At 45.1% G+C, this 26,458-nt stretch overlaps 1 protein-coding gene, 1 long non-coding RNA gene and 4 other non-coding genes across 7 annotated transcripts in view; 4 read left to right on the forward strand and 2 right to left on the reverse strand.

Annotated features, from left to right (window-relative positions):
* The window catches only part of patl1 (PAT1 homolog 1, processing body mRNA decay factor), a 58,035-nt gene extending 57,330 nt beyond the window's left edge, over positions 1 to 705 (reverse strand). For both annotated transcript variants that reach the window (XM_078231426.1, XM_078231425.1), the window contains exon 1: positions 567 to 705. In XM_078231426.1, coding sequence (XP_078087552.1) covers positions 567 to 647 — 81 coding nt within the window. In that variant the 5' untranslated portion in view covers positions 648 to 705. The remainder of the gene's footprint in view (positions 1 to 566) is intronic.
* LOC144505311 (uncharacterized) overlaps positions 1 to 15,070 on the forward strand; it is a 97,111-nt gene extending 82,041 nt beyond the window's left edge. The window contains exon 3 of the long non-coding RNA XR_013499809.1: positions 11,259 to 15,070. This is a non-coding gene — a long non-coding RNA (uncharacterized LOC144505311). The remainder of the gene's footprint in view (positions 1 to 11,258) is intronic.
* trnav-uac (transfer RNA valine (anticodon UAC)) lies at positions 10,263 to 10,335 on the reverse strand. The gene has a single exon. It is a non-coding gene; the product is annotated as a tRNA-Val (tRNA).
* trnak-uuu (transfer RNA lysine (anticodon UUU)) lies at positions 10,800 to 10,872 on the forward strand. Its single transcript has one exon. It is a non-coding gene; the product is annotated as a tRNA-Lys (tRNA).
* Positions 15,071 to 20,861: 5,791 nt separating the features above from the next.
* On the forward strand, positions 20,862 to 20,934 carry trnak-uuu (transfer RNA lysine (anticodon UUU)). The gene has a single exon. It is a non-coding gene; the product is annotated as a tRNA-Lys (tRNA).
* A 954-nt stretch (positions 20,935 to 21,888) lies between these two features.
* Positions 21,889 to 21,961, forward strand: trnak-uuu (transfer RNA lysine (anticodon UUU)). The gene has a single exon. It is a non-coding gene; the product is annotated as a tRNA-Lys (tRNA).
* Positions 21,962 to 26,458: the final 4,497 nt, after the last annotated feature.

The raw sequence follows: 26,458 nt of genomic DNA on the forward strand, positions 1-26,458 counted from the left end.
CTGTGGGTACTGTCCCAGGTATTGTCCACATGTCTGGGTGTGTGTATTTTTGAGGACCATACAGAAGACCCTGAGACTTGGGTGCTGACCTGCGAGATATTTCTTGTCTATTTGTCTGCAAGTAGTTGAATCAGGATGTTGCCCATGACTTGCCTAGTTTCTGGATAGATAGGCCTTTCCAGTTGTTATGCTCTCTCTTGTGGAGTTGCCGAGGTGCCTCAAGTAGGTATTGTTGTCTGTCCATGATGACAACATTGCCACCTTCGTCTGCCGGTTTTATTATGTCCCTGTTGTCTCTGAGTTCCCTTATAGCCTGTCTTTCTGGGGTCAGATACAGAGTAAAGATCCCTCAATCTAACATTCTGGGTGGTTAAATCACGCTTTCTGGATGAGGATGGGTGCGAGATGTTGAACAATGTTTCATCCCGACAGCCCCGTCCCTCTCCCGGAGCGCGAGCCTCAGGCAAAGCCGAGGCCCCGGGGTCCGGGTTTAGGCCGCGGCCTTTCCAGAGCCCGAAAATCCCCGACAGGTTATTCAAGAGCGGCTTGGGAGGGGGTCTGCTCACCTGGCGGCCCGCTCCTCCAACCCCTCCTCCGCCGCCGCCGCCGCCTCCTCCTACTCCCAGGGCGAACATCTCCCGGGACATGGCACTTCGCTCCCGACTCGCCTGCGCTAACTCATCTTGGGGTCGCCATAGCCGCGCCTGCGCGCACTGCCAGATCAGAGCATGCGCGCTAACATCTCCCCTCCACGCCTCTGTCGGTGGACGGACACGGCGCCTGCGCCTTATCGCTGTTTTCCTTGCGCACGCGCACTTTGCTTCCTCTCTCCATTCACTGCGCCTGCCCGGGAATGCCTGCCGTCATTGCGCCTGCGTGGTACTTTGGTCCGCTCAGTCCAGAAGGAACGTCGGAGGAGACTGCGCATGTGCGTTCCGCCTCTCCAACCTTGAGCATGCGCATCATGCGCCATGTCAACCTCCCTCACCACGCCTGGACCACTGCCAACAGAAAATACGCATGCGTTAAAAGTCGGGACGGGCCAGATAGAATGAACCCAGTGAACTCTCGCTGGCTGAAAGCTCGTGGACCAAGAGAGGGAGAGCGTGCGTTCGTTCTTCTCTCCGGGCCGCGCGGCGGGGGCGGGGGCGGAGCCGAGGAGATGGAGCGGGTGTGCTGGTGCTCCAGGGAGCCAGAGGGATGAGAGAGGAGATGGATGTGGAAGGAATCATCTCATGACTCTCCCAAAGCCTGTACATGGTGGACAAGGCACAAGTCAGCAGTGTGATGAAATACACACCAGTTGATAAGTGCAATCTAGCAACACTTTGTTAGCAAATCAGGATAGAATGAAAAGTAAGGAAATATCTATCAGGTCAGCACCCACGCCCCAGGGTCTTCTATATGCTCCCAAAAATACACACACCAGACACATGGACAATATCCGAGACATTACCCTTAGGCAGGCCCAGAGTATTGGACTGTGGTAGTGAGTCTTACAATATAGCTGAATATATTGACTACTTCCTGAACCCAATATCAAAGAAGCACCCAAGCTATCCTCAGTGTACCCTTCCACGGTAACTTAATTACAGTGTTAAGGTAAGCCTATTTGGGACACTAATATATAAATAAATAATTTGCAATCTGGCATTCTGTCACATAATTTTAACTTACTAATAAATAAGTGAATCTCCCTCACACACAAATCATAGAATCCCTACAGTGCATGGGGGCCTATTCCACATCAAGTCTGCACTGACTCTCCAAAAGAAGACCTTATCCAACCGCACCCACCCTCCCATCATCTTAAGAACATCAGAACATAAGAAATAGGAGCAGGAGTAGGCCATCTAGCCCCTCGAGCCTGCCCCGCCATTCAATAAGATCATAGCTGATCTGAAGTGAATCAGTTCCACTTACCCGCTCCCCATAACCCCTAATTCCCCTACCGATCTGAAATCCATCTATCCGTGACTTAAACACACTCAACGAGGTAGCCTCCACCACTTCAGTAGGCAGAGAATTCCAGAGATTCACCACCCTCTGAGAGAAGAAGTTCCTCCTCAACTCTGTCCTAAACTGACCCCCCTTTATTTTGAGGCTGTGCCCTCTAGTTCTGGTTTCCTTTCTAAGTGGAAAGAATCTCTCCACTTCTACCCTATCCAGCCCCTTCATTATCTTATAGGTCTCTATAAGATCCCCCCTCAGCCTTCTAAATTCCAATGAGTACAAACCTAATCTGCTCAATCTCTCCTCATAATCTACACCCCTCATCTCTGGTATCAACCTGGTGAACCTTCTCTGCACTCCCTCCAAGGCCAATATATCCTTTCGCAAGTAAGGGGACCAAAACTGCACACAGTATTCCAGTTGCGGCCTCACCAATGCCTTGTACAGATGCAGCAAGACTTCTCTGCTTTTATATTCTATCCCCCTCGCGATAAATGCCAACATCCCATTTGCCTTCTTGATCAACTGTTGTACTTGCAGACTGAGTTTTTGTGACTCATGCACAAGGACCCCCAGGTCCCTTTGCACAGTAGCATGTTGTAATTTTTTTCCACTTAAATAATAATCCAATTTGCTATTATTTCTTCCAAAGTGAATAACCTCGCATTTGCCAACATTATACTCCATCTGCCAGATCCTCACCCACTCACTCAGCCTATTCAAATCTCTCTGCAGACCTTCCGCTTCCTCCACGCAATTCACTTTCCACTTATCTTCGTGTCGTCAGCAAACTTTGTTACTCTACACTCAGTCCCCTCATCCAGATCATCTATGTTAATAGTAAACAGTTGAGGCCCCAGTACCGATCCCTGCGGCACGCCACTAGTCACCATCTGCCAACCAGAAAAGCACCCATTTATTCCAACTCTCTGCTTCCTGTTGGATAGCCAATCCCCAATCCACGCTAACTCATTAATAAATAAGGTGAATATCCCTCACATGCACAAATCATATAATTCCATGTGCAGAGGTTGGACCATTCCGCCCATTGTGTCTGCACTGACACTGCCAAAGAGCACTTTACTCGGCTACATTTAACATAGCCAATCTACCTAACCTGCACATCTTTGGAGTGTGGGAGGAAACCAGAGCACCTGGAGGAAACCCACACAGTCACAGGGAGAATGCACAAACTCCACAGATAGTCACCCAAGGCCGGAATTTTACCTGGATCCCTGGCACTGTGAGGCTGTGGTACTTGCCATAGTGTTACCCTAAAAGACTCATCCGAACAGGGACTTGGAACCTGGACCATCAGATTAAAAGTTTGATGTCAGTATGGGCTCTGACACAAAACACACACACACATATCTCAAGCAAAACCTGCATATCCATTCAAATACAAACACTAACGACCCCCATATTGTGTTTCTATAAAGATAACTCACAGTTCCACAATGGAGGGATGTATTAAAGGCAAAGCACTTGGATGCATTTCACCAATACAATTAGTAACACTTTTCGGGATGAAATTTTCAGGACGACATACAAATTTCATCCCCCGATTCAAAGTTGAAGATATAGTAAGTAACAGAGTTGAAATTGCAGGTTCCTGCACCCAGTTTAACATTTCACCATTTAGTTAATATTGCCTTTTCCTGGTCTAATGTCCAAATTGCATTCATTCATGCGCCAAAGTATTCAAGTTATATTGCCACTACCTGTTTAAAAACTGAGAACCAATTTTTCTTGCCATTGAAATGTGAGATATTGTCTCCTTCCAATTATGAAGTAGGTCCGAGACCTACAATTACACCATCCCAGCAGAATTCCCATGAAAAGAGGAAACTCTTTTTCCACTCAATAAAAACGCTTATCATTTTGTTGAGCTCAATTAGATTGCCTTTTACCCTCATTTGTCAAGAAGTAGACTCAACTGTTCAATACTTTCCTGGTATTTACACCCACACACTTCTGGTTTCAAAGTTGTAAATCCTCTGTGCACCCTCTGTGCCTCTACTTTCCCTTTGTGGTATGGTGACCAGAACTGTGATATCACTTTGACATACTTTTCTATCCCTGAGAGAAATATCTGAGTGCTTATATTTTTCCGATGGCCCTGTTAACCTGTAAAACTTATAGTGATGGATGCATATGTAATCCAGAGATCCCTTTATTTCAGCAGCCACCTTGATATGCAGTTTCCAAGAAATAAGTGAACCTTGCTACTCTTCCAAACAAAATATATCACAGGAGCCTGATTTAAAAAGCATTCAAATGACATATTTTTGGTTTTGTATGATTTATAAGTTATTTTTAATAGTCTTTCGCAGATCACAGACATTGCTGGCGAGGCCAGCATTTATATTGACATCCCTAATTTCCCTTGAGAAGGTGGCGGTGAGGCACTTCCATGAATCACTGCAGTCCATATAGTGCAGGTACACCCACATTGCTGTTAGTGAGGGAAGTCCAGGATTTTGTCCCAGCAACAGTGAAGGTTCGACAATAGATTTCCAAGTCTATCCAAGTGCAGGGTGGGTATCTCCGGGTGCTCCAATTTCCTCCCACACTCCAAAGTTGTTCAGGTTAGGTGGATTGGCCATGTACATTTCCCCTTAGTGTCAGGGAGATTAGCAGGATAAAATGTGAGGCCTGGGTGGGATTGTTTTTGGTGCAGGCTGAATGGCCTCCTTCGGCACTATAGGGATTCTACGATTCTATGAAGTCAGGATAGTGAGTGAGTTGGAAGATAATCTCCAGTTGCTGCTGTTCCCAGGTATCTGCAGTCCTTGACTGTCTAGATGGTAGAGCTCATGAGTTTGGAAGGCACTGTCGAAGGAGCCTTGATAAGTCGCTGCAGTGCAGCATGCATGTGGTAAACTGCTTCCGCTGTGCAGTGGTGGTGGAGGGAATAGCTGTTGAAGGTGGTGGATGGAATGCTGATCAAGATGGCTGCTTTGCCCTCGATAGTGTCAAACTTCGTGCGTGTTGTTGCACCCTAGGCGCATCACACCTCTGACTTGTGCCTTGTGGATAGTGGACAGGGTTTGGGGAGTCAGGAGATGAGTTACTCTCTGCAGATTTCACAGCCTTTAACCTGCACTGATAGCCACAGTATTTATATGGCTGGTTCATTTCAGCTTCTGGTCAATGTTAACTCCACAAGATGTTGATTATAGGAGATTCAGCTATGGTAATGCCATTGAATGTCAAGAGGAGATGGATTCTCTCTCGCTGGAAATGATTATTGCTGGCATTGGCGTGGCCTGAATGTTACTTGCCAGGTTACTAAGCCTGAATTTTGTCCAGATTTTGCGGCAAGTGGACACAGACTGCTTCAGAATCTGAAGAGTCATGAATTGTGCTATGCATTTTGCAGTCAGCAGTGAACATCACCTCTTCTGACCTTATGAAGGAAGAAAGGCCATTGATGGTTGGGCCTAGGACTCTATGCAGAGGGACTCCTGCAGTGATGTCCTGGAACTGAGATGATTGACCTTCAACAACCGCAACTATCTTCCCTTCAGCTCGTTATGAAGGTGCAAAGTTCCCCAGATAGCACTGTCTCCATTTAAGCTTCAGTATTTTTACAGCTCCTGCACAGCCTTTGCTTAAAAAATAGAACAAACCACTGCTTTGGTCAAAGCACCTCCCCTCATTTGTCCCCTCTGCTCTTGACTCTATGGCTTGCTGTTTCCTTCTCCAGAATCCTCGCTGCTTCTTTGTCATCGCCTTGCTACCCTGCTCAGATCTTGGGAGAGGGGTGGTGAGACGGGAGGGAGAGAGTGGGAGAGGGGAAGGTGGTGAGAGATGGTGAGCCAGAGGATTGGATGCAGGGGTGAGTAGAAAGTGGTGAGTGTGACAATGGGGAAAGGGACACTGAGGAGGTGGGAAATGATGAACATGGGGTTACTAGAACAAGTTGGTCCATTGTGAAGAATTAATAAGCTTTTGAGAGGTTTGTTTGGCATATTAGAAGCCTTACCATTGTTAAATGTTTTATTTTGAGAAAGAATAGTTCATTTAGCACTTCTCCATCACGGCCAACTCCCCATCCCCTTCCCGCTGCACCTTCCCTTGCAATTGCAGAAGGTGCAACATCTGCCCCTTTCCTTCCTCCCTCCTCACCACTCAAGGCCCCAAACACTCCTTTCAGGCTAAGCAGCAATTTACTTGCAATTCCTTCAAGTCGGGTTCTTGTATTTGCTGCTCCCAAAGCAGGCTGGGTGACGGTTTTGCTGAAGACCTCCGCTTAGTTCTTAAAAATACAGTGGCACAGTGGTTAGCACTGCTGTCTCACCCTGGACCTGGGTTCAATTACTTTGGGTCACTGTCTGTGTCGATTTGCATGTTCTCCATGTGTCTGTGTGGATTTCCTCTGGGTGGTCTAGTTTCCCCCCACAGTATAAAGACAGGCAAGTTTGGTTGATTGGCCATGATAAATTGCCCCTTTGTCTCCTAAAATGTGTAGGTGAGCGAGATAGTTTGACAGAGGGGTGGGAACCAAAGCAAATATGAATTAGCTGAAGGGGAACCAGAGAGTAGGGCCAGTAAGACTCAGAGAAACAGGGTGGGATTGCTAATCAAAGAGGGTCTGGTGGACTGAAGTGCATTTGTTTCAATGTGAGAAGGTAAGGCAGATGAACTAAGAGCTTTGATTAGTATTAGGAACTATGATGTTGTTGCCATTACAGAGACTTGGTTAAGGGAAGCACAGGATTGGCAGCTTAACATTCCAGGATACAGATGTTTCAGGCATGATAGAGGGGGATGTAATATGGGTGGGGGAGTTGAATGACTGGTTAAGGAGAATATCACAGCTGTACTGCGGGAGGACACCTCAGAGGGCTCATACAGCGAGGCAATATGGGTAGAGCTCAGGAATTGGAAGGGTGTAGTCACAATGTTGGGGGTTTACTATAGGCCACTCAACTGCCAGTGGGAAATAGAGGAACAGATATGTAGGCAGATTTTGGAAAGATGTAAAAGTAACAGGGTTGTTGTGGTGGGAGATTTTAACTTCCTCTATATGGACTGGGACTCATTTAGTGCTAGGGGCATGGATGGGGCAGAGTTTATAATAAGCATCCAGGAGGGCTTCTTGAAATAGTATGTAGATAGTCCAACAAGGGAAGGGGCCATACTGGACCTGGTATTGGGGAATGAGCCCAGCCAGGTGGTCGACGTTTCAGTAGGGGAGCAGTTTGGGAACAGTGACCACAATTCATTAAGCTTTAAGATACTGATGGAGAAAGATAAGTGTAGTCCTCAAGTTAAGGTGCTAAATTGGGGGAAGGCTAATTACAGCAATATTAGGCAGGGACTGAAGAATGTAGATTGGGGGCAGATGTTTGAGGGCAAATCAACATCTGGCATGTGGGAGGCTTTCAAGTTTAAGTTGATAGGGATTCAGGACCGGCACATTCCTGTATGGATGAAGGATAATATGGCAAGTTTTGGGAACCTTGGATAACAAGAGATATTGTGAGCCTCGTCAAAGAGAAAAAGGAAGCATTTGTCAAAGCTCAGAGGCTGGGAACACATGAAGCTAGTGCGGAATGCAAGGAAAGTAGAAAGAAACTTAAACAAGGAGTATGGAGGACTAAAAGGGGTCACAAAAAAGCATTGGCCAGAAGGGTTAAAGAAAATCCCAAGGCTTTTCATACATATATAAAGAGCAAGAGGGCAGCCAGGAAGAGGGTTGGCCCACTCATGGACAAGGGAGGGAATCTATGCGTGAAGCCAGAGGAAATAGGCGAGGTATTAAATGAGCACTTTGTGTCAGTATTCACCAAAGAGAAGGACTTGGTGGATGATGAGTCTGGGAAAGGATGTGTTGAGATCAATACGGATGAGGTATTGGGGTTCTTGAGAAACATTAAGGTAGACAAGTCCCCAGGGCCTGATGGGATATACCCCAGAATACTGAGAGAGGCAGGGGAGGAAATTGCTGGGGCCTTGAGAGAAATCTTTGTATCTTCACTGGCTACAGGGGAGGCCCCAGAGGATTGAAGAATAGCCAATGTTGTTCCTTTGTTTAAGAAGGGTAGCAAGAATAATCCAGATAATTACAGGCTGGTGAGCCTCACATCAGTGGTAGGGAAATTATTGGAGAGGATTCTTCGAGACAGGATTTATTCCCACTTGGAAATAAGTGGACAGATCAGTGAGAGGCAACATGGTTTTGTGAAGGGGAGGTTGTGTCTCACGAACTTGATTGAGTTTTTCGAGGAAGTGACAAAGATGATTGATGAGGGTAGGGCAGTGGATGTTGTCTGCAGGACTTCAGTAAGGCCTTTGACAAGGTCCTTCATGGCAGACTGGTGCAGAAGGTGAAGTCGCATGGGATCAGAGGTGAGCTGGCAATGTGGATACAAAACTGGCTCAGTCAAAGAAGACAGAGGGTAGCAGTGGAAGGGTGTGTTTCTGAATGGAGGACTGTGACAAGTGGCATTCTTCAGGGATCAGTGCTGGGATCTTTGCTGTTTGTAATATATATAAATGACTTGGAGGAAAATGTAACTGGTTTGATTAGTAAGTTTGCGGGTGACACAAAGTTTGGTGGATTTGCTGATAGCGATGAGGACCATCAGAGGATGCAGCAGGGTATAGATCAGTTGGAGACGTGGGCGGAGAGATGGCAGATGGAGTTTAATGCAGACAAATGCGAGGTCATGCATTTTGAAAGGTCTAATATAGATAGGAAATATAAAGTAAATGGCAGAACCCTTAAGAGTATTGATAGGCAAAGGAATCTGGGTGTAAACATGCACAGATCACTGAAAGTGGCAACGCAGGTGGAGAAGGTAGTCAAGAAGGCATGCTTGCCTTCATCGGCCGGGGCATTGAATTTAAAAATTGGCAAGTCATGTTGCAGCTTTATAGAACCTTAGTGAGGCCGCACTTGGAATTGAGTGTTCAATTCTGGTCGCCACATTACCAGAAGGATGTGGAGACTTTGGAGAGGGTACAGAAAAGATTTACCAGGATGTTGTCTGGTATGGAGGGCATTAGCTTTGAGGAAAGGTTGGAGAAACTTGGTTTGTTCTCACTGAAACAACGGAGGTTGAGGGGTGACCTGATAGAAGTCTACAAGGTTATGAGAGGCAGGGACAGAGTGGATAGTCAGAAGCTTTTTCCCAGGGTGGAAGAGTCAATTACTATGGGGTACAGGTTCAAGGTGCAAGGGGCAAGGTTTAAAGAAGATGTACAAGGCAGGTTTTTTACACAGAGGTTGGTGGGTGCCTGGAACTCGTTGCCGGTGGAAGTAGTGGAAGCGGATACAGTAGTGAGTTTTAAGGGGTATCTTGACAAATACATGAATAGGATGGGAATAGAGGGATATGGCCCCTGGAAGGGTAGAGGGCTTTAGTTAAGTGGGCAGCATGGTCGGTGCAGGCTTGGAGGGCTGAAGGGCCTGTTCCTGTGCTGTAGTTTTGTTTGTTCTTTGTTCTTTTTCTTTGTCCTTTGTTCTTTGTTCTTGTTCTTGATTAGTGGGATAAATATGTGGGTAACAGAGATGTGGCTTGGGTATGTTGCTCTTTTGGAGTGTCAGTGCAGACTCAATGAGTCAAATGGCCTCCTTCTGCACTGTAAGGATATTACTATGACCCCAAACCTCCTGTTACTTGTCATTTTAACTCAGCACCTTGCTCTCATGCCCACATGTCCATCCTTCGCCTGCTGCAATGCCCCAGTGAATGGGGCAGCATCTTTGTAGCCCTTGGGACTTAACTTCAAGTTCAACAACTTTAGAAGAGCAGGAGATTTAAAGGAGATTTGAGGAAAAACTTTATCATTCGGAGCGTGGTGGGAACATGTAACTCAAAGGGTGATAGTTGCGTGAACCCTCACAACATTTACGAAGCTTTCAGATGAGCACTTGGAATGCCATCGCATACTAGGCAATGGACCAAGTGAAATGGGATTAGAGTAGATCGCTACCTGATGGCCGACAATGTGCTATTTTGTACACAATGACTTTGGACTCTGACCTTTCTCTTCCATGTTAAACCCTTTTCGTAATAAATTTATTGTCTCAGCAAACCCCCTCCTCCGCTCCCTCTCGTTCTTAAGGTTGCTACATCTTGCTGCAAAATCTCCCAGCTACAGTTTAGTATCTTACATATTTCGCCCTTTAATTGTGATAAAGAGTTAGATGGGCCTTTAACGTTAAATACGTTTTCTCTCTTCGCAGATGCTGCCAGACCTTTTTTTCTCGCGCTATGTTCCCTTTGAGGAACATTGCTTTTGAGTGCCGTCTCCAACATCCGTGCTGAATTTAATTTGCCCAGTAAAAATAAAGTTGGTTCCACTGGGGCTCGAACCCAGGACCTTCTGCGTGTAAAGCAGACGTGATAACCACTACACTATGGAACCCGCTATTCCAAGTTTGTGGGTCAGTGAATGGAGTGTGTACTGCATCTGGAACAATAGACTTCTACTATATACGTTTTGAAGGATTCTCTCAGCAAGCCAGTTCCTGCCCTGTACCACAAGTGTCTGCATTTACTTTACAATAGCAGTTTGATTCATATATTCTATTTTTAGTTTCAGTCAGGGAAGCTGAAAGAACGTTTGATAGAAGATGATGAGAAGTGGAAAGGTTGAGGACTGGGGAAAGCAACTGAGAAGCAAGTCAATCCGGACTGGGAGGCAGTGAGTGAGGGTGTGTGTGGGTGTGGCGGCTGGGAGGCAGTGAGTGAGGGTGTGTGTGGGTGTGGCGGCTGGGAGGCAGTGAGTGAGGGTGTGTGTGGCAGCTGCAGAAAAGAAATACAGAATCTGAATACTGTAATGTTCTCTGTGATCCAGTAAAGGTCGCTGTGTTCACTTGGATTGCATGAGCCCGGATAGCTCAGTCGGTAGAGCATCAGACTTTTAATCTGAGGGTCCAGGGTTCAAGTCCCTGTTCGGGCGATGCTTTTAAATCCCAATAACATCAATTACGAATTCATTCACCCTCCTCCCTGCGAGATATTTTAAAGAATTGCTCATTCCATTTGAGGCTGAAAATATTTTTCAATGTTGGTATTTTAAGATATGTTGAATTTTACTTTCGAAATTGTTAGTCATTATTTTCATCCAGTCCCAAGAAATACTAACATGAAAAGTTGATCTTTTCCGTTGTCCAAATAAATGTCAGTGATCTATTTTTATTCCTACCGTGGAATAAAAAAATGGTTTATTTGACAACATTTTCTGAATTTATTTTGGAGCTTTGCAAGCAATCTGATATTTTGCAGCATTTGTTTATAATTACTTTGCTTTAAATGGTGCTCTCTCAATTTTTTTTCCATTGTCAGTGGCACTCATGGCGGACCATTTCGACTAGATGCACTGCAGCAACTCACCGAGGTTTCTTTGCACCTTGCAAACTCTACCATCATGATCCTGGAAAGACAGACAAGGGCAGATGCATGGGAACGGCATCACCTGCAGTTGCCCTCTCCAACCAAGAGACCATCCTGACCTGAAACTAAATTGCTGTTTCTTCACTATTGTTCAGTCAAAGTCCAGGAACTACCTTCCTAACAGCTCTAGGGATGTACCTGCACCACATGGACTGCAGTGGCTCAAGAAGGCAGCTCAACATCACATTCTCAAGACTATTAGGGGTGAGCAACAGATGTCTGCGTAACCGCTGCCTTCTTGAGCCACTTTGCAGATGACATCAAGATTGGTGGCATCATGGACAGTGAAGAAGGTTATCGAGGATTGCAATGGGATCTTGATCAATTGGGCCAGTGGGCTGATGAATGGCAGATGAAGTTTAATTTAGATAAATGTGAGGTGATGCATTTTGGTAGATTGAACCAGGGCAGGACTTACTCAGTTAATGGTAGGGCATTGTTGAGAGCTATAGAACAAAGAGATCTAGAGGTACAGGTTCATAGCTCATTGAAAGTGGAGTCACAAGTGGACAGGGTGGTGAAGAAGACATTCAGCATGCTTAGTTTCATTGGTCAGAACATTGAATACAGGAGTTAGGCCATCTAGTTGAAGTTGTACAAGACATTGGTGAGGCCAGACTTCAAGTACTATGTACAGTTCTGGTCACCCTATTATAGAAAGGATATTATTAAACTAGACAGAGTGCAGAAAAGATTTGTTAGGATGCGACCGGGACTTTATTGTTGAGTTATAGTGAGAGGCTGGATAGACTTAGACTTTTTGCCCTGGAGTGCAGGAGGCTTAGGGGTGATGTTACAGAGGTTTATAAAATAATGAGGGGCATAGAACAGCTAGATACTCAACATCTTTTCCCAAAGGTAGAGGAGTCTAAAACTAGAGGGCATGGTGAGAGGGGAGAGACGCAAAAGGGTCCAGAGGAGCAATTTTGTCACACAGAGGGTGGTGAGTGTCTGTGATGAGCTACCAGAGGTAGTAGTAGAGGTGGATAAATTTTGTCTTTTAAAAAGCATTTGGACAGTTAGGTGGGTAAGATGAGTATTGAGGGATATGGGCCAAACGCGGGCAACTGGGAACTGGGCAGCATGGATAAGTTGGGCCGAAGGGCTTATTTCCATGCTGTAAACCTCTATGACTCCATAACCAGTGATGCCCACATCAAAGAACGAAGAAAATTACAGCACAGGAACAGGCCCATTGTTCCTCCAAGCCTGCACCGACCATGCTGCCTGACTTAACTAAAACCTCTTACGCTTCTGGGGACCATATCCCTCTATTCCCATCTCATTCATGTACTTGTCAAGACACCCCTTAAAAGTCACTACCCTATCCGCTTCCACTACCTCCCCCGGCAACGAGTTCCAGGCACCCACCACTCTCTGTGTAAAAAATCTGCCTCGTACATCTCTTTTAAAACTTGCCCCTCACACCATGTGCAATTATTTCAAAAGTTCCTCTTGCTTGATAAGCTTATAGCCCATCAATTGATCATTTCCAGAGAATACAGGCCCAAATTCCTCAATTTCACTATGAAAGACAATCCCACCACTCCAGAGATTTACCTGGCAAGCATCCATTGCGCTCGCTCTATGGGAAGTCATTCTTCCCTAGCTAGGTGTCCAAACCTGCACACAAAACTCCAGGTGAGGACTTGCAAAGGGTCTGTGCAATTGCAGCAAGACGTCTTTACTCCTGCACTCAAATTCCCCTTGCAATGAAGGCCAGCATGCCAGTAGCCTTCCTACTTGCTCACTGCACCTGCATGCTGGCTTTTAGTTTCTCATGTATAAGGGCTCCCAGTTCTCTCTGGACATCAACACTTCACAATATCTCACCATTAAAAAAATACTCTGACTTTTTTTCTCCCAATGTGGATGACTTCACACTTATTTACATTGTATCCCTCTGCCACCTTCTTAACCACTCACTTCACCTGTCCAAACCCCCTTGAAGCCTCCTTGCATCCTCTTCACAGCTCTCATTCCCTCCCTTGTTTTGTCAACAATAAATTTGTAAATATTACATTTGGTTCCCACCTCCAGATAATTTTAGATATATTATGCGAAGTGTATGTGAACAAACGTGGCCCCAGCACTGATCCTTATGGTACAACATGAAGAATGACCCATTTATTCCTGCTTTCTGTTTTCTGTTTGTTAAATAATTCTCAATCCACAATCTTATGATCACCTTGAAACTGTTACATGCCTATTCATTACATCTCTATTTAAATTGAATTTGGAAGCGGTACCAGAGTAAAAAGAGCACAGAATAAATAGATTTACCCAATCTGGCCTACATGTGACTCCAGTTCCATAGCAATGTGGTGACTCTTAAATGCCCTCTGAAATGGCCTAGCAAGTCTATCAATTCAAGAGCAATTAGGGATGGGCAATAAATGAGATAAGAAAATGAAATAAGAAATTTGTAAATGGATATGGACAGGTTAAGTAAATGGGGCAAAATTTTGCAGATGGAGTTTAAAGTATGAGGTTATCCATTTTGGTCAGAAAAATACAAAGGCAAATTATTATCTAAATGGAGAGAAACTTCAGAGTGCTTCAATGCAGAGGGATCTGGGTGTCCTCATGCTTGAATCGCAGAAAAATAGTATGCAGGCATAACAGGTAATAAGGAAGGCAAATAGAATCTTGGCATTTATTCCTAAAGTAATAGAATATAAAAGGAGTGATGTGTTGCTGCTACTGTACAAAACAGTAGTGAGACCACACTTCGAATATTGTGTAGTTTTGGTCCCCTTGCTTGAGGAGGGATGTAGTTGCATTGGAGGCAGTTCAGAGGAGATTCACGAGATTGATTCTGGAGATCAAGAGAGACAAAGAGAGATTGAGCAGTTTAGGCCTGTACTCCCTGGAGTTTAGAAGAACCAGAGGGGATCTAATTGAGGTGTACAAAATGATAAGTTGGCAATGTGAACAAGAAGGGGATGTTTCCTCATGTAAGGCAATCTAGAACAAAAGGTCATAGTTTTACGATAAGAGGTTGTGATAATATAATCAGGCCTAGTTTAAGGTCGATTAATTTGGATATCCTAAATTAAAGAATTGGGCATATTAAAATCAAAGAGTCAAACCTCAGGCAGGCCAGACTTGACTAAGGTCAAATATAGAAAGACACAGAAACATGCCTGGGCCTGTCCCATGAATCACCCATTAAAGATCATCACACTGAGAACCATTGCACCCCATCGAAATGCACCAGCCTATGGTTAGAAGCCCAGATCAGGCCAGACTTTCTGTCACCTAGAGTTCCTGCAGTTACCTCATATGGCAACAGGTTATATGTAAGCAACACCATGGAGATGGACACCTGGGGGCGGACCCTGGTGTCCTGTCAGGCAGACATCAAGAAACCCACTGGATATTGGGACCCTCTCCCGGGAACTCGTTGGCCGAAGCCAGGGAACTTAAAGGCGGGGAGGGAGGGGAATAAAGATACACATCTCAGACACACCAGAAGCGAAGACTCGATGACGGACCGAACAGAGAAAGAAGGAAGGAAGGAAGGAAGAAGCTGCCATCAAGACTCATCTTCGTGACGACAGAAAGGAGGGACTCAGAGAATCGGGCCTGCAGTTTAACCAAACCACCTTTGTGGGTAGCACACTTGAATCTGGGGTATCCTCTTATTTTATGTGGGTAATTTAAGGGTTAATAGTAGTATTATTAATAAACTTATTTAAGCTTAGTTTGCGTTTGTCCTTTGTCCATCTTGCAAATAAGGGCACCGGGGTAAAACTTTTGAGTAAGTAAACTGGTCAAAAGTATCTGAGGTTTTACAGGTACAACAGGGTGCTGGAATTAATGATGTGGAGATGCCGGCGTTGGACTGGGATAAACACAGTAAGAAGTTTAACAACACCAGGTTAAAGTCCAACAGGTTTATTTGGTAGCAAATGCCACGCGCTCCGAAAGCTAGTGGCATTTGCTACCAAATAAACCTGTTGGACTTTAACCTGGTGTTGTTAAACTTCTTACTGGTGGAATTAAAACAGAGATGAGGTGAAACTACTTCTCCCAAAGGGTTGTGAGTTTGTGGAGTTCACTACTCCGGAGCCTGGTGGATGCTATAATATTGATTGAATTTAAAGGAGAGATGGACAAATTTCAATTCGTAAGGGTTTGAAGGGTTATGGTGAACGGGCAGGGAAGTGGAATTGAGGCTGAGATGAATCCAGCCATGATCCTGGTAAATGGCGGAGCAGGCTTAAAATGCTAAATTGCCGTCTCCTGCTCCAGTTCTTAAGTTCCGACGTCCATATCAAAATTGGAAAGATGGATGATCAAAGAATCCGAGAGAAGTTAACCTCCTCACCTTCACGTTCGGCTAAATTGGTTGGAGTAAGTCTACCCCAGTGGTTTTAAGCTGCGCATCCTTGAGGCGCTGTGATCCACCGAGACTGAATGGGAGGGGCAGATGTGGGAAGAGGTGAGTGGGAGGGTCGGCTGAGGGGTTAATGGTAATGTGGGGGTGGGAGCTGGGAAACACTATCAGCAACTGGGGAGAAAGGACTGGAAAGAGTTAATAAGTGAGAAGAGGGGTTTCATTGGGGGGAGGGGGTGGGGGAGAACGAGGTAGATTCAAGGCAGCTGATAGATTTTGAAATTGAAAGTGATGAAATTAACTAAATACACTCGTATGAGGAACACACTTGTTTCATTTTGCAAGCTACGATGAGTGTAAAATGAAGGATGACTGTACTTTCTGAGTTTAATTTCAGTTGCATTGTTCAGATGGAGCAGCAGACGGACACACTGCGGAGCATACAGAGGACAGAGAGTGTGATAGACACTAGTTACAAGGAGGTTGTCACATTACAGGTTCAGACAGGTAGATGGGTGACCGCCAGGAGAAGCAGGCAGGTAGTGCAGGAGTCTCCTATGGCTATTCCCCTTTCAAACAGATATACTGTTTTGGATACTGTTGAGGGGGATAGCCTGTCAGGGGAAGTGGCACCTCACCTGTTCCTGCTGTGGAGCAGAGTCGGGCAAAAAGCAAGCGAGCAGTGGTAATAGGGGACTCGCTAGTTAGAGGCACAGACAGGCATTTCTGTGGCCACAATTGAGACTCCAGGACGGTGTATTGCCTCCCCTGTGCCACGGTCAAGGATGTCTCTGAGTGGTTGCAGGACATTCTTAAGGGGGAGGGTGAGCAGTCAGAAGTCATTGTACATATTGGTACCAACGACATAGGTAGGAAAAGGGATGAGGCCCTGAAGTGTGAATATAGAGAGTTAGGCAGAAGGCTAAAGTGCAGGACCTCGAAGGTAGTAATTTCTGGACTACTACTGGTGCCATGTGCTAGTGAGAGTAGGAATAGGAAGATTAGGCAGATTAATGCGTGGCTTGAGAGCTGGTGCAGGGGGCAGGGATTCAGATTTTTGGATCATTGGGATCTCTTCTGGGGAACGGCTGACCTGTTCAAGAGGGACGGTTTATACCTGAACTGGAGGGGGACTAACATCCTGGCGGGGAGATTTGCTGGAGCCACTTGGGAGGGTTTAAACTAATTTGGCAGGGGGTGGCATCAAAATCAGTAGGGGGACAGAAGAGAAGGTTCAGGACAACACAGAAGTTAAAGAGAGGACATTAAATAGTAAAGGCATTGTCAGTAATCCTCGTACTAGAAAGATCAGGCAAAAGTAAGACAGAGAGCAAGGGAAGTCCAGATTAAACTGCATTTATTACAATTACAATGCAAGAGGCCTGAGGGGCAAGGCAGATGAACTCAGGGCATGGATGGGTAAGTGGGACTGGGATATTATAGCAATTACTGAAACATGGCTAAGGGAAGGGCAGGACAGAACCGGCAGCTCAATGTTCCAGGGTACAGATGCTATAGGAGAGATAGAACAGGAGGAAAGAGAGGAGGGGGAGTTCCGATTAAGGAAAACATCACAGCAGTACTGAGAGGGGATATATCTGAGGGTTCGCCCACCGAGTCTATATGGGTTGAACTGAGAAATAAGAAGGCGAAACCACTTTGATAGGGTTGTATTATTGGCCCCAAATAGTCGGTGGGAAATTGAAGAGCAAATATGTAAGGAGATAGCTCCAAGAAAAATAGGGTGGTAATAGTAGGGGATTTTAACTTTCCCAACATTGACTGGGACAGCCATAGTATTAGAGGGTTGGATGGAGAGAAATTTGTGGAGTGTGTTCAGGAGGAATTTCTCATTCAGTATGTGGAGGCCTGACTAGGGAGGGGCAAAATGTGACCTCTTCTTGGGAAATAAGGAAGGGCAGCTGACAGAAGTGTTAGTGAGGGATCACATTGGGACCAGTGACCATAATTCTATTAGTTTTAAGATAGCGATGGAGAATGGCCCAAAAGTTAAAATTCTAAAATGGGGCAAAGCCATTTTGATGGTACCAGGCAGGAACATTCAACACTTAATTGGGAAGGCAATTAATATGGGAAGGCAAAGGGACATCTAGTAAGTGGGAGGCTTTCAAAAGTGTGTTAACCAGGATTCAGTGTAAGAACATTCCTGTTGGAGTGAAGGGCAAGACTGGAAGAAGTAGGGAACCCTTGATGACTCTGGATATTGAGGCCCTGTTCAAGAAGGAGAAGGAGGCACATGACATGCATAGGCAGCTGGGATCAAATGGATCCCTTGAAGAGGAGAGGGTGTAGGAGTAGAGGTAAGAGAGAAATCAGGAGGGCAAAAAGGGGACAGAGCTTGTTTTGGCAGATAAGGCAAAGGAAAATCCAAAGAGCTTCTACAAATACATAAAGGGCAAAAGAGTAGCTAGGGAGAGAGTATGACCTCTTAAGGATCAACAAGGTCATCTATGTGTGGATGCACAAGAGATGGATGAGATCCTAAATGAATATTTCTCATCAGTATTCACTGCTGAGAAAAGCATGGATGTTAGGGAACTTGGGGAAATAAATTGTGATGTCTTGAGGAGCGTGCTTATAACAGAGAAGGAGCTGCTGGAAGTCTTAAAGTTCATCAAGGTAGATAAATCCCCAGGATCTGATGAAATGTATCCCAGGCGAGGGAGGAAATTGCGGGGTCCCCTTGTAGAGATATTTGAATCATCGGTCGTCACAGGTGAGATGCCTGAAGATTGGAGGATGGCAAATGTTGTGCCTTTGTTTAAGAAGGGCTACAGGGAAAAGCCTGGGAACTAGAACTGGAAAGTATTTTGAGAGACAGGATCTACAGACATTTAGAGACACAAGGACTAATTAGGGACAGTCAGCATGGCTTTGTGAGTGGAAAATCATGTCTCACAAATTTGATTGAATTTTTTGAAGGGGTAACCAAGAAGGTAGATGAAGGCACTGCAGTTGATGTTGTCTACATGAACTTTAGCAAGGCCTTTGACAAGGTACCACATGTTAGGTTCTTGCATAAGGTTAAATCTGATGGGATCCACGGTGAGGTAGCCAAATGGATACAAAATTGGCTTGATGACAGAAGCCAGAAGGTGGTTGTAGAGGGTTGTTTTTCAAACTGGAGACCCGTGACCAGTGGAGTGGCTCAGCGATCGTTGCTGGGTCCACTATTATTTGTCATTTATATTAATGATTTGGATGAGAATTTAGGAGGCATGGTTAGTAAGTTTGCAGATGACACCAAGATTGATGGCATAGTGGACAGTGAAGAAGGTTATCTGGGATTGCAATGGGATCTTCATCAATTGGGCCAGTGGACTGATGAATGGCAGATGGAGTTTAATTTAGATAAATGTGAGATGATACATTTTGGTTGATCAAACCAGGGCAGGACTTACAACGTTAATGGTAGGGCGTTGGGGAGAGTTATGGAACAAAGAGATCTAGAGTTACATGTTCATAGCTTATTGAAAGTGGAGTCACAGGTTGACAGGGTGGTGAAGAAGGCATTCAGCATGCTTTGTTTCCTTGGTCAGAACACTGAATACAGGAGTTGGGACGTCGTGTTGAAGTTGTACAAGACATGAGTAATGCCACACTTGGAAGACTGTGTACAGTTCTGGTCACCCAGAAAGGATATTATTTAAACGAGAAAGAGTTCAGAAAAGATTTACTGGGATGCTACCAGGACTTGATGCTTTGAGTTATAAGGAGAGGCTGGATAGACTGGGACTTTTTTCTCTGAAGCATAGGAGGCTTAGGAGTGATCTCATAGATGTCTATCAACTGTATAGTCAATATCTTTTCCCAAATGTAGGGGAGTCTAAAACGCGAGGGCATAGGTTTAAAGTGAGAAGGTAGAGATTCAAAAGTGTCCAGAGGGGCAGTTTTTTTCACGCAGAGGGTGGTGAGTGTCTGGGACAAGCTGCCGGAGGGAGTAGTGGAGGCGGGTGCAATTATGTCTTTTAAAAAGCGTTTAGACAGTGACGTGGGTAAGTTGGGTATCGACGGATATGGGCCAAACGCGGGCAATTGGGACGAGCTTAAAAAAAGGGATTGCATGGACAAGTTGGGCCGAAGGGCCTGTTTCCATGCTCTAAACTCTATGACTCTATTGCTCCAGGTCAATTGTCCAAGAACCGCACAGGTTCCACTGGGGCTCGAAGCCAGCAGGTTTATGGTGCATGTAAACATGATTCGCGCTGTTACACGATGAAACAGCTCCTGTCACCCGATGAAACAGCTCCTGTCACCAGCTGAGGGTTGTGCAAATTGAATTTTGGATTGTATACCGTTCGGCCCACACAGTTCCCAGTGCGTGCATTCGGATGGAATTTCGAAGTCATCCGTCCCTTGCTTATTATGCCGAGGTTTGTATTTAACTAAAAGTCGCGATTAGCTTGAATATTACAAGTATTTGTTTTCTACCAGCAGCCCTCTATAAAAGCAGAAGAGGCGAAAGTATTTTTAATTGATGAGCGGGCTGGAAGTGGACGGGTTAAGGATTGATGGTGATCAATTGTGAAGCAAGTGTGTGGGGCGACATTGAGAGTGGATGTGCATGAGAAATAAACAGACTATGAACTGTTTTTATTACATGAGTTATATTTGCTGTTGACATTGTCATTGTATCCGCTTGTTTTAATAATTTATCAGTGTGTAAAAACATTCAACCTTTCTGGAAAAGAGGCCGGTGCTGGCTATCTTATGAAGTTGCAATGCCTTTGTGGCAATATTGACTGCCAATTCATCTAATACATCAGGTAATGGGGAATTGGCCACCTTCACAACTTCATTCATTCGGAAACGGGCCAATTCTGACAGCCTGTTAATACTTAATTCTAAACCATGTTTCGGCAGCACCTATTCTGAACGGGCTGATAAAATGGACTGAAATTATGATGTAATTTATAAGGATAAATTGTCATGTATTTGGATCTATTGTTGAAATTGAAATAAGGTTGGGACGTTATGCCACGGAGTAGTGGCTTTGTTTTGAGTTCAGCAATGAATACAATTCCTTTCCAAAAAGAAGGGATCGGATAACTGCAGAAAGGAAATGCAGGATTTAAGCGATGTAATGTTCTCAGTAAGCCAGTAAAGGTCGCTGTGTGACGTTGACTGCCAGGGCCCGGATAGCTCAGTCGGTAGAGCATCAGACTTTTAATCTGAGGGTCCAGGGTTCAAGTCCCTGTTCGGGCGATGCTTTTAAATAACGAAAGTCGATTCTCATGCCAATCCCTCCAAAAATCACACTCGTTCCCCCTGTAAAGCGCTCTAAACATTTGCCACAGGCTGGTTCTGTTTGTGAAGCGGAAAGTATTTTCTGATGTCGATATTTTAAGAAATGTTGAATTGTACTCGATCATTATTATCAATTGTCACTCATTATTTATCATCCAGCCCAAGAGACACTGATGGTGTACATGACACTATTCCGGAGCTGTACTTTCCTTTGTACTTTTTTAGTTTAGTTAGGGCATCATGATCGGCACGGCTTGGATGGCCGAAGGGCCTGTAGCTGGGCTGCAATTTTCTTTGTCTTCTTGGCAGCGAACACGAGCATTTCACGTTGCTCTGTGTAACATATTTCGCTATGCGCCACCCACTACCTCCGAGCCTAACACCCAGTGAAATGTCGCATCATCAAGGCTCCTTCGGCAGCACCATTCAAACTCCCACCTCTACCACCTGGGACGGCAAGTGTAGCAACTTCATGGGAACACCAGTACCTTAAAATATCCCTTGAAGCCATGCACTGTGTTCACTTGGAATTATATCACCATTTCTCCACTGTTGTTAGGTCAAATTCCTGGGACTCGCTCCCTAATAGATTTGTACTGTGGGTGCTACCTACGGTGTATGAAACTACAGCGCACGGACTGTAGCAGTTCGAGCAGGCGGCTCACCCACTACCTGCTCAAGACTGTGCCCTCGATTCCTCATCTCACCTTCTAATGGAAACATCTTCCCCACGTCTGCTCTATCCAGTAAGAAGTCTTACAGCACCAGGTTAAAGTCCAACAGGTTTATTTGGAATCAGGATCCTTTGGAGCGCCACTACTTCATCAGGTGAGTCAAAAATAGAGACTGAATTAAATGCTGTAATGTTCTCAATAAGCCAGTAAAAGTCGCTGTGTTAAGTGGAATGCCAGGGCCCGGATAGCTCAGTCGGTAGAGCATCAGACTTTTAATCTGAGGGTCCAGGGTTCAAGTCCCTGTTCGGGCGATGCTTTTAAATAACAATTGCCGATTCTCATGCCAATCCTTTCACGGTGCATTCACACTCGTCACTCCTGTCACACTTCATACTCCTGTGAAGTACTCTAAGCATTTGCCACACGCTGGTTCTATCTGTGAAGCGGAAAATGTTTTCCGATGTCGATATTTTAAGAAATGTTGAATTGTAGTCGATCATTATTTTCAATTATCACTCATTATTTACCATCCAGCCCCAAGAGTGTAAAAAAGCAACTTATTGCGGATGCTCGAATCTGAAACCAAAAGAGAAAATGCTGCAAAATCTCAGCAGGTCTGGCAGCATCTGTAAGGAGAGAAAAGAGCTGATGTTTCGAGTCCAGATGTCCCTTTGTCAAAGCTCCCCCCGCCCCCCCCCCCTCCCCACCCCAGCCAATGTTATCTTCGATCCGAACATTTCTTTGTTTAGAAACGTGGATGTACAGTTACAGGGACGCTGAATAAGTTTTAACAGAGGAATGAAACAATTAGTAAACAAGAAAATGCACACCTCCTTCAGCATGGCTTTTACAAATATCCGCAAGTTTGTAAGGGTAGCATCAGTTACAAGCTTATTACTCTAATGCTCTCGGTGAGCCCGTGTAAACCAAAAGGCAAAATTTATTTAAGTGTCACAAGCAGGCTTACATTAACACTGCAGGGAAGTTACTGTGAAAATCCCCAAGTCACCACACTCCAGTAACTGACAAGGATTTTAGCATGGCCAATGCATCCAACCAGCACATCTTTCTGACTGTGGGAGGAAACCGGAGCACCCAGAGGAAACCCACGCAGACATGGGGAGGACGTGCAAACTCTACACAGACAGCGACCCGAGCCAGGAATTGAACTCAGGTTCCTGGAGCTGTGAAGGAGCAGTGCTACCCACTGTGCCACTGTGCCGCCTTTCAGATGATGAAGGGCCATTGTCCATGGTGTCCCGGACATATCTGTAATCAACCTAACCGAAGCAGTGGTCGGGGTGAGATAGAGTAAAATTCCCTCTACTGTGCCCAGCAAGTTTTAATTTTAGATTTTTAAAGATTTTTTTAAAGGTAAAACAGAACTCAAATTTCACAGAATCCCTGTGTGGGATTTGAAATCTTTTTTTTTTGCTCATTTCCTTCACGGTAGGTGGGCATCTCTGGCTGGGCTGTATTCATCGCCCTTCCCCAACTGACCTTGAGCTCGGTCATTTCAGAGGGCAGTTAACTGTCAACCACAAACCTGTGGATCTGGAGTCACATGCACACCAGAGCGGGTAAGGACGGCAGATTTATTTCCTTAAAAGACATTAGTGAACCAGATAGTTTTTTTTACATGAACAATAATGTACAATTCGTTTTTTAAAAAATTGAATTCCTATTTCACTACCTCTCATTGTGGGATTCGAACCTGGATCCCCAATGCATTACGCTGGGTCTCAAGATTATTCTTTTTTCATTTACAAGTCGTGTGCATCGCTGGCTAGGTCAGCATTTATTGCCCAAACCCAATTGTCCTTGAGAATGTGATGGTGAGCTACCTTCTTGAACAGCTGTAGTTGATGTGGTGTAGATGCATGCACAGTGCTGTTAGGGAGGGTGTCCCAGGAATTTGACACAGTGATAGTGAAAGAAGGCAATATAATTCTAATTCAGAAGTGATTTGGTGGTGGTGGTGTTCCCCGTTATCCACTGCCCTTGTCATTGTTGATGGTAATGGTTATAGGTTAGAAGCTGCTGCCGAAGGAACATTGGTGAGTCCCTGCAGTGAATCTTGTAGATGGTACACATGGCTGCCACTGTTCATCGATGGTGGAGGCTTTGAACGTTTGTGGGAGGGTTCACTATCAATCAGGTGTTGAGTTTCTTGATGTTGTTGGAACAGCACTCATCCAGGCAAGTAAAGGGCATTCCATTACACTGCTGATTTGTGCCTTGTAGGTGGTGAACAGACGTTTGGGAGGGAGGAGGTGAGTTGCTGGCCACAGGATTCCTAGCCTCTGACCTGTTCTTGTAGCCACAGTATTTATCTGTCTAGTCCAGATCGATTTCTGGTCGATCTCAACCCTCAGGACATTGATAGTGGAGCATTCAGGGATGGCAATCTCATTGAATGTTAACGAGCGATGGTTGGATCCCCCGTTGTTGGAAATGGCCAGTACATGGCAAGGACGGGGAAATAATGGCTTAGTGGTATCATCACTAAACTACTAATCCAGAAACTCAGCTAATGTTCTGGGGTTCGAATCCCGCCACAACAGATTGTGGAATTTGAATTCAATAAAATAATCTGCAATTAAGAATCTACTGATGGCCGTGCAATCATGGTCGATTGTCGTAATAAAAAACTATCTGGTGCACTCATGTACTTTGAGGGAAAGTAAATCTGCTGTCCTTACCTGGTCTGACCTACATTTGATTCCGGAGCTGCAGCAAAGTGGTTGACACTGGACTGCCCTCCGGTAACTGGGGCTGGGTAACAAATGCTGGACAGCCAATGAAGCCCAGATCTCACAAATGAATTTTAAAAAGGGTGTGATGTGAATGTTACTTGCCAGTGCTTCATTAAGTCAGGTGCTGCAGTGGTTAGCACTGCTGGCTCACAACACCAGGGACCTGGGTTTGATTCCCAGCTTGGGTCTCTGTCTTTTGTGGAGTTTCCCCGTCTCTGCGTGGGTTTCCTCCCACAGTCCAAAGATATGCAGGTTAGGCAGATTGGCCATGCTAAATTCTCCTTCAGTGTATCCAAAAAGGCGCCAGAGTGTGGCAAGTTGGGAATTTTCACAGTAACTTCATTACAGTGTGAATGTAAACCTACTTGTGATCAATAAATAAACTTTACTTTACAAATGAGTTACACTGGGACCTTTCAAAGAAAATAAGTGCAATTTCCATTTGCTTTGTCGATATTGATCTGCCTCAATAAATTGCATTACACATTATTAACTGTAAAACCACATCATTGCACATCAACAGAAGTTTTCTGTGTGATCATTGCACCGTTCCCTTCTTGAAAAGGAATGAAAAGTAATTGAAAAATGGATGAAGCAATGAACTAACGAAATCAATCTGATTAAAAACGCTTCTGCATTTCTGCTTTACTTCTTTTCATATTTTTCCGGTACATTCTCTCTGCAATATAATCTTTTTTTATTTTGTTTGTCCTTTTCCACCATGGTTTCTTTCCTTCTGTTTTACTTTCTATCATTTGCACACCAACGCATTTATTGTTTTCACAACATTGTGTTTCTCTGTGTCCTCTCACTCTGCCTTCCATCTTTTACAATACCATTTTTATACTTCCAGATTTCTTCCCTTTTCTATCTTCCTTCACTTTGTACGTTTACAGAACAGAAGGAGGCCATTTGACACATCGTGTCCACGCTGGTCAACAAAGATCAGAATACACTAATCCCATTTTTCACTGCTTGGCCCATAGCCATGGAGGTTGATGCAATGTAAGGGAATATTTAAATACTTCTTAAATGTTACGAGAGTTTCCGACTCAACCATTCATTCAGGCAGTGAATTCCAGACTCCCACCAGTGATTGGGTAAAAATGTTTCTTCTCATCTCTCCTCTTCCACCTGTCACCTGAAACCTTTTGTCACTGTCTGTGTGGAGATTGCACACTCTCCCCATGTCTGCATGGGTTCCCTCCGGGTGCTCCAGGTTCCTCCCACACTCCAAAGATGTGCAGGCTGGCTGGATTGACCATGCTAAATTGCCCCTTAGTATCCCAAGATGTGTATATTAGAGGGATTAGCGGAGTAACTACATGAGATTATGGGGATAGGGTGTGGGGTGGGCTTGGGCAAAATGCTCTTTCGGAGAGTTAGTGCTGACTCGATGGGCCAAATGGCCTTCTTCTGCACTGTCGGGATCCTATGATCTTATAAGAGAAAAAGGAGGTGGGGGGGGGGGCGTCGTGGTGAGTGGTGTGCAAGGAATCATTCTTGGGGTAGGCACGGTGGCACAGTGCTCAGCACAGCTGCCTCACAGCGCCAGGTATCTGCCTCGGGTCTCTGTCTGCGTGGAGTTTGCATGTTCTCCCTGTGTCTGCGTGGGTTTCATCCAGGTACTCCGGTTTCCTCCCACAGCCCAAAGACGTGCCGGTTAGGGTGATTGGCCATGATAAGTTGCCTCTTAGTATCAGCGGGTTGACAGTGTAAATAAGTGAGGCTATGGGGTTTGGGCCTGGGTGGGACTGTGGTCGGTGCATACACGATGGGCCAAATTGCCTCCTTCTGCAATGTAGGAATTCTATAATCCTCGCTGGTTATTGTCACCTCTACTAATGGAAAAATTACCTGCCTATCCACCTGATCTATGCCCCTCATAACGTTACACTTCTATCAGGTCCCCTCTCAACCTTTGCTGCTCCAAGGAAAACAGCTCTAACTTATCCAATCTTTCTTCATAACTCAGACTCCAGCCCAGGCAACACCCTGGTAAACCTTATTTGCACCCTCTCCAGTGCACACACATCCTTTCTAAAATGTGGT

Source organism: Mustelus asterias, chromosome 16 (genome assembly GCF_964213995.1).
Source record: "Mustelus asterias chromosome 16, sMusAst1.hap1.1, whole genome shotgun sequence".
Classification (NCBI taxonomy): Eukaryota; Metazoa; Chordata; class Chondrichthyes; order Carcharhiniformes; family Triakidae; genus Mustelus; species Mustelus asterias.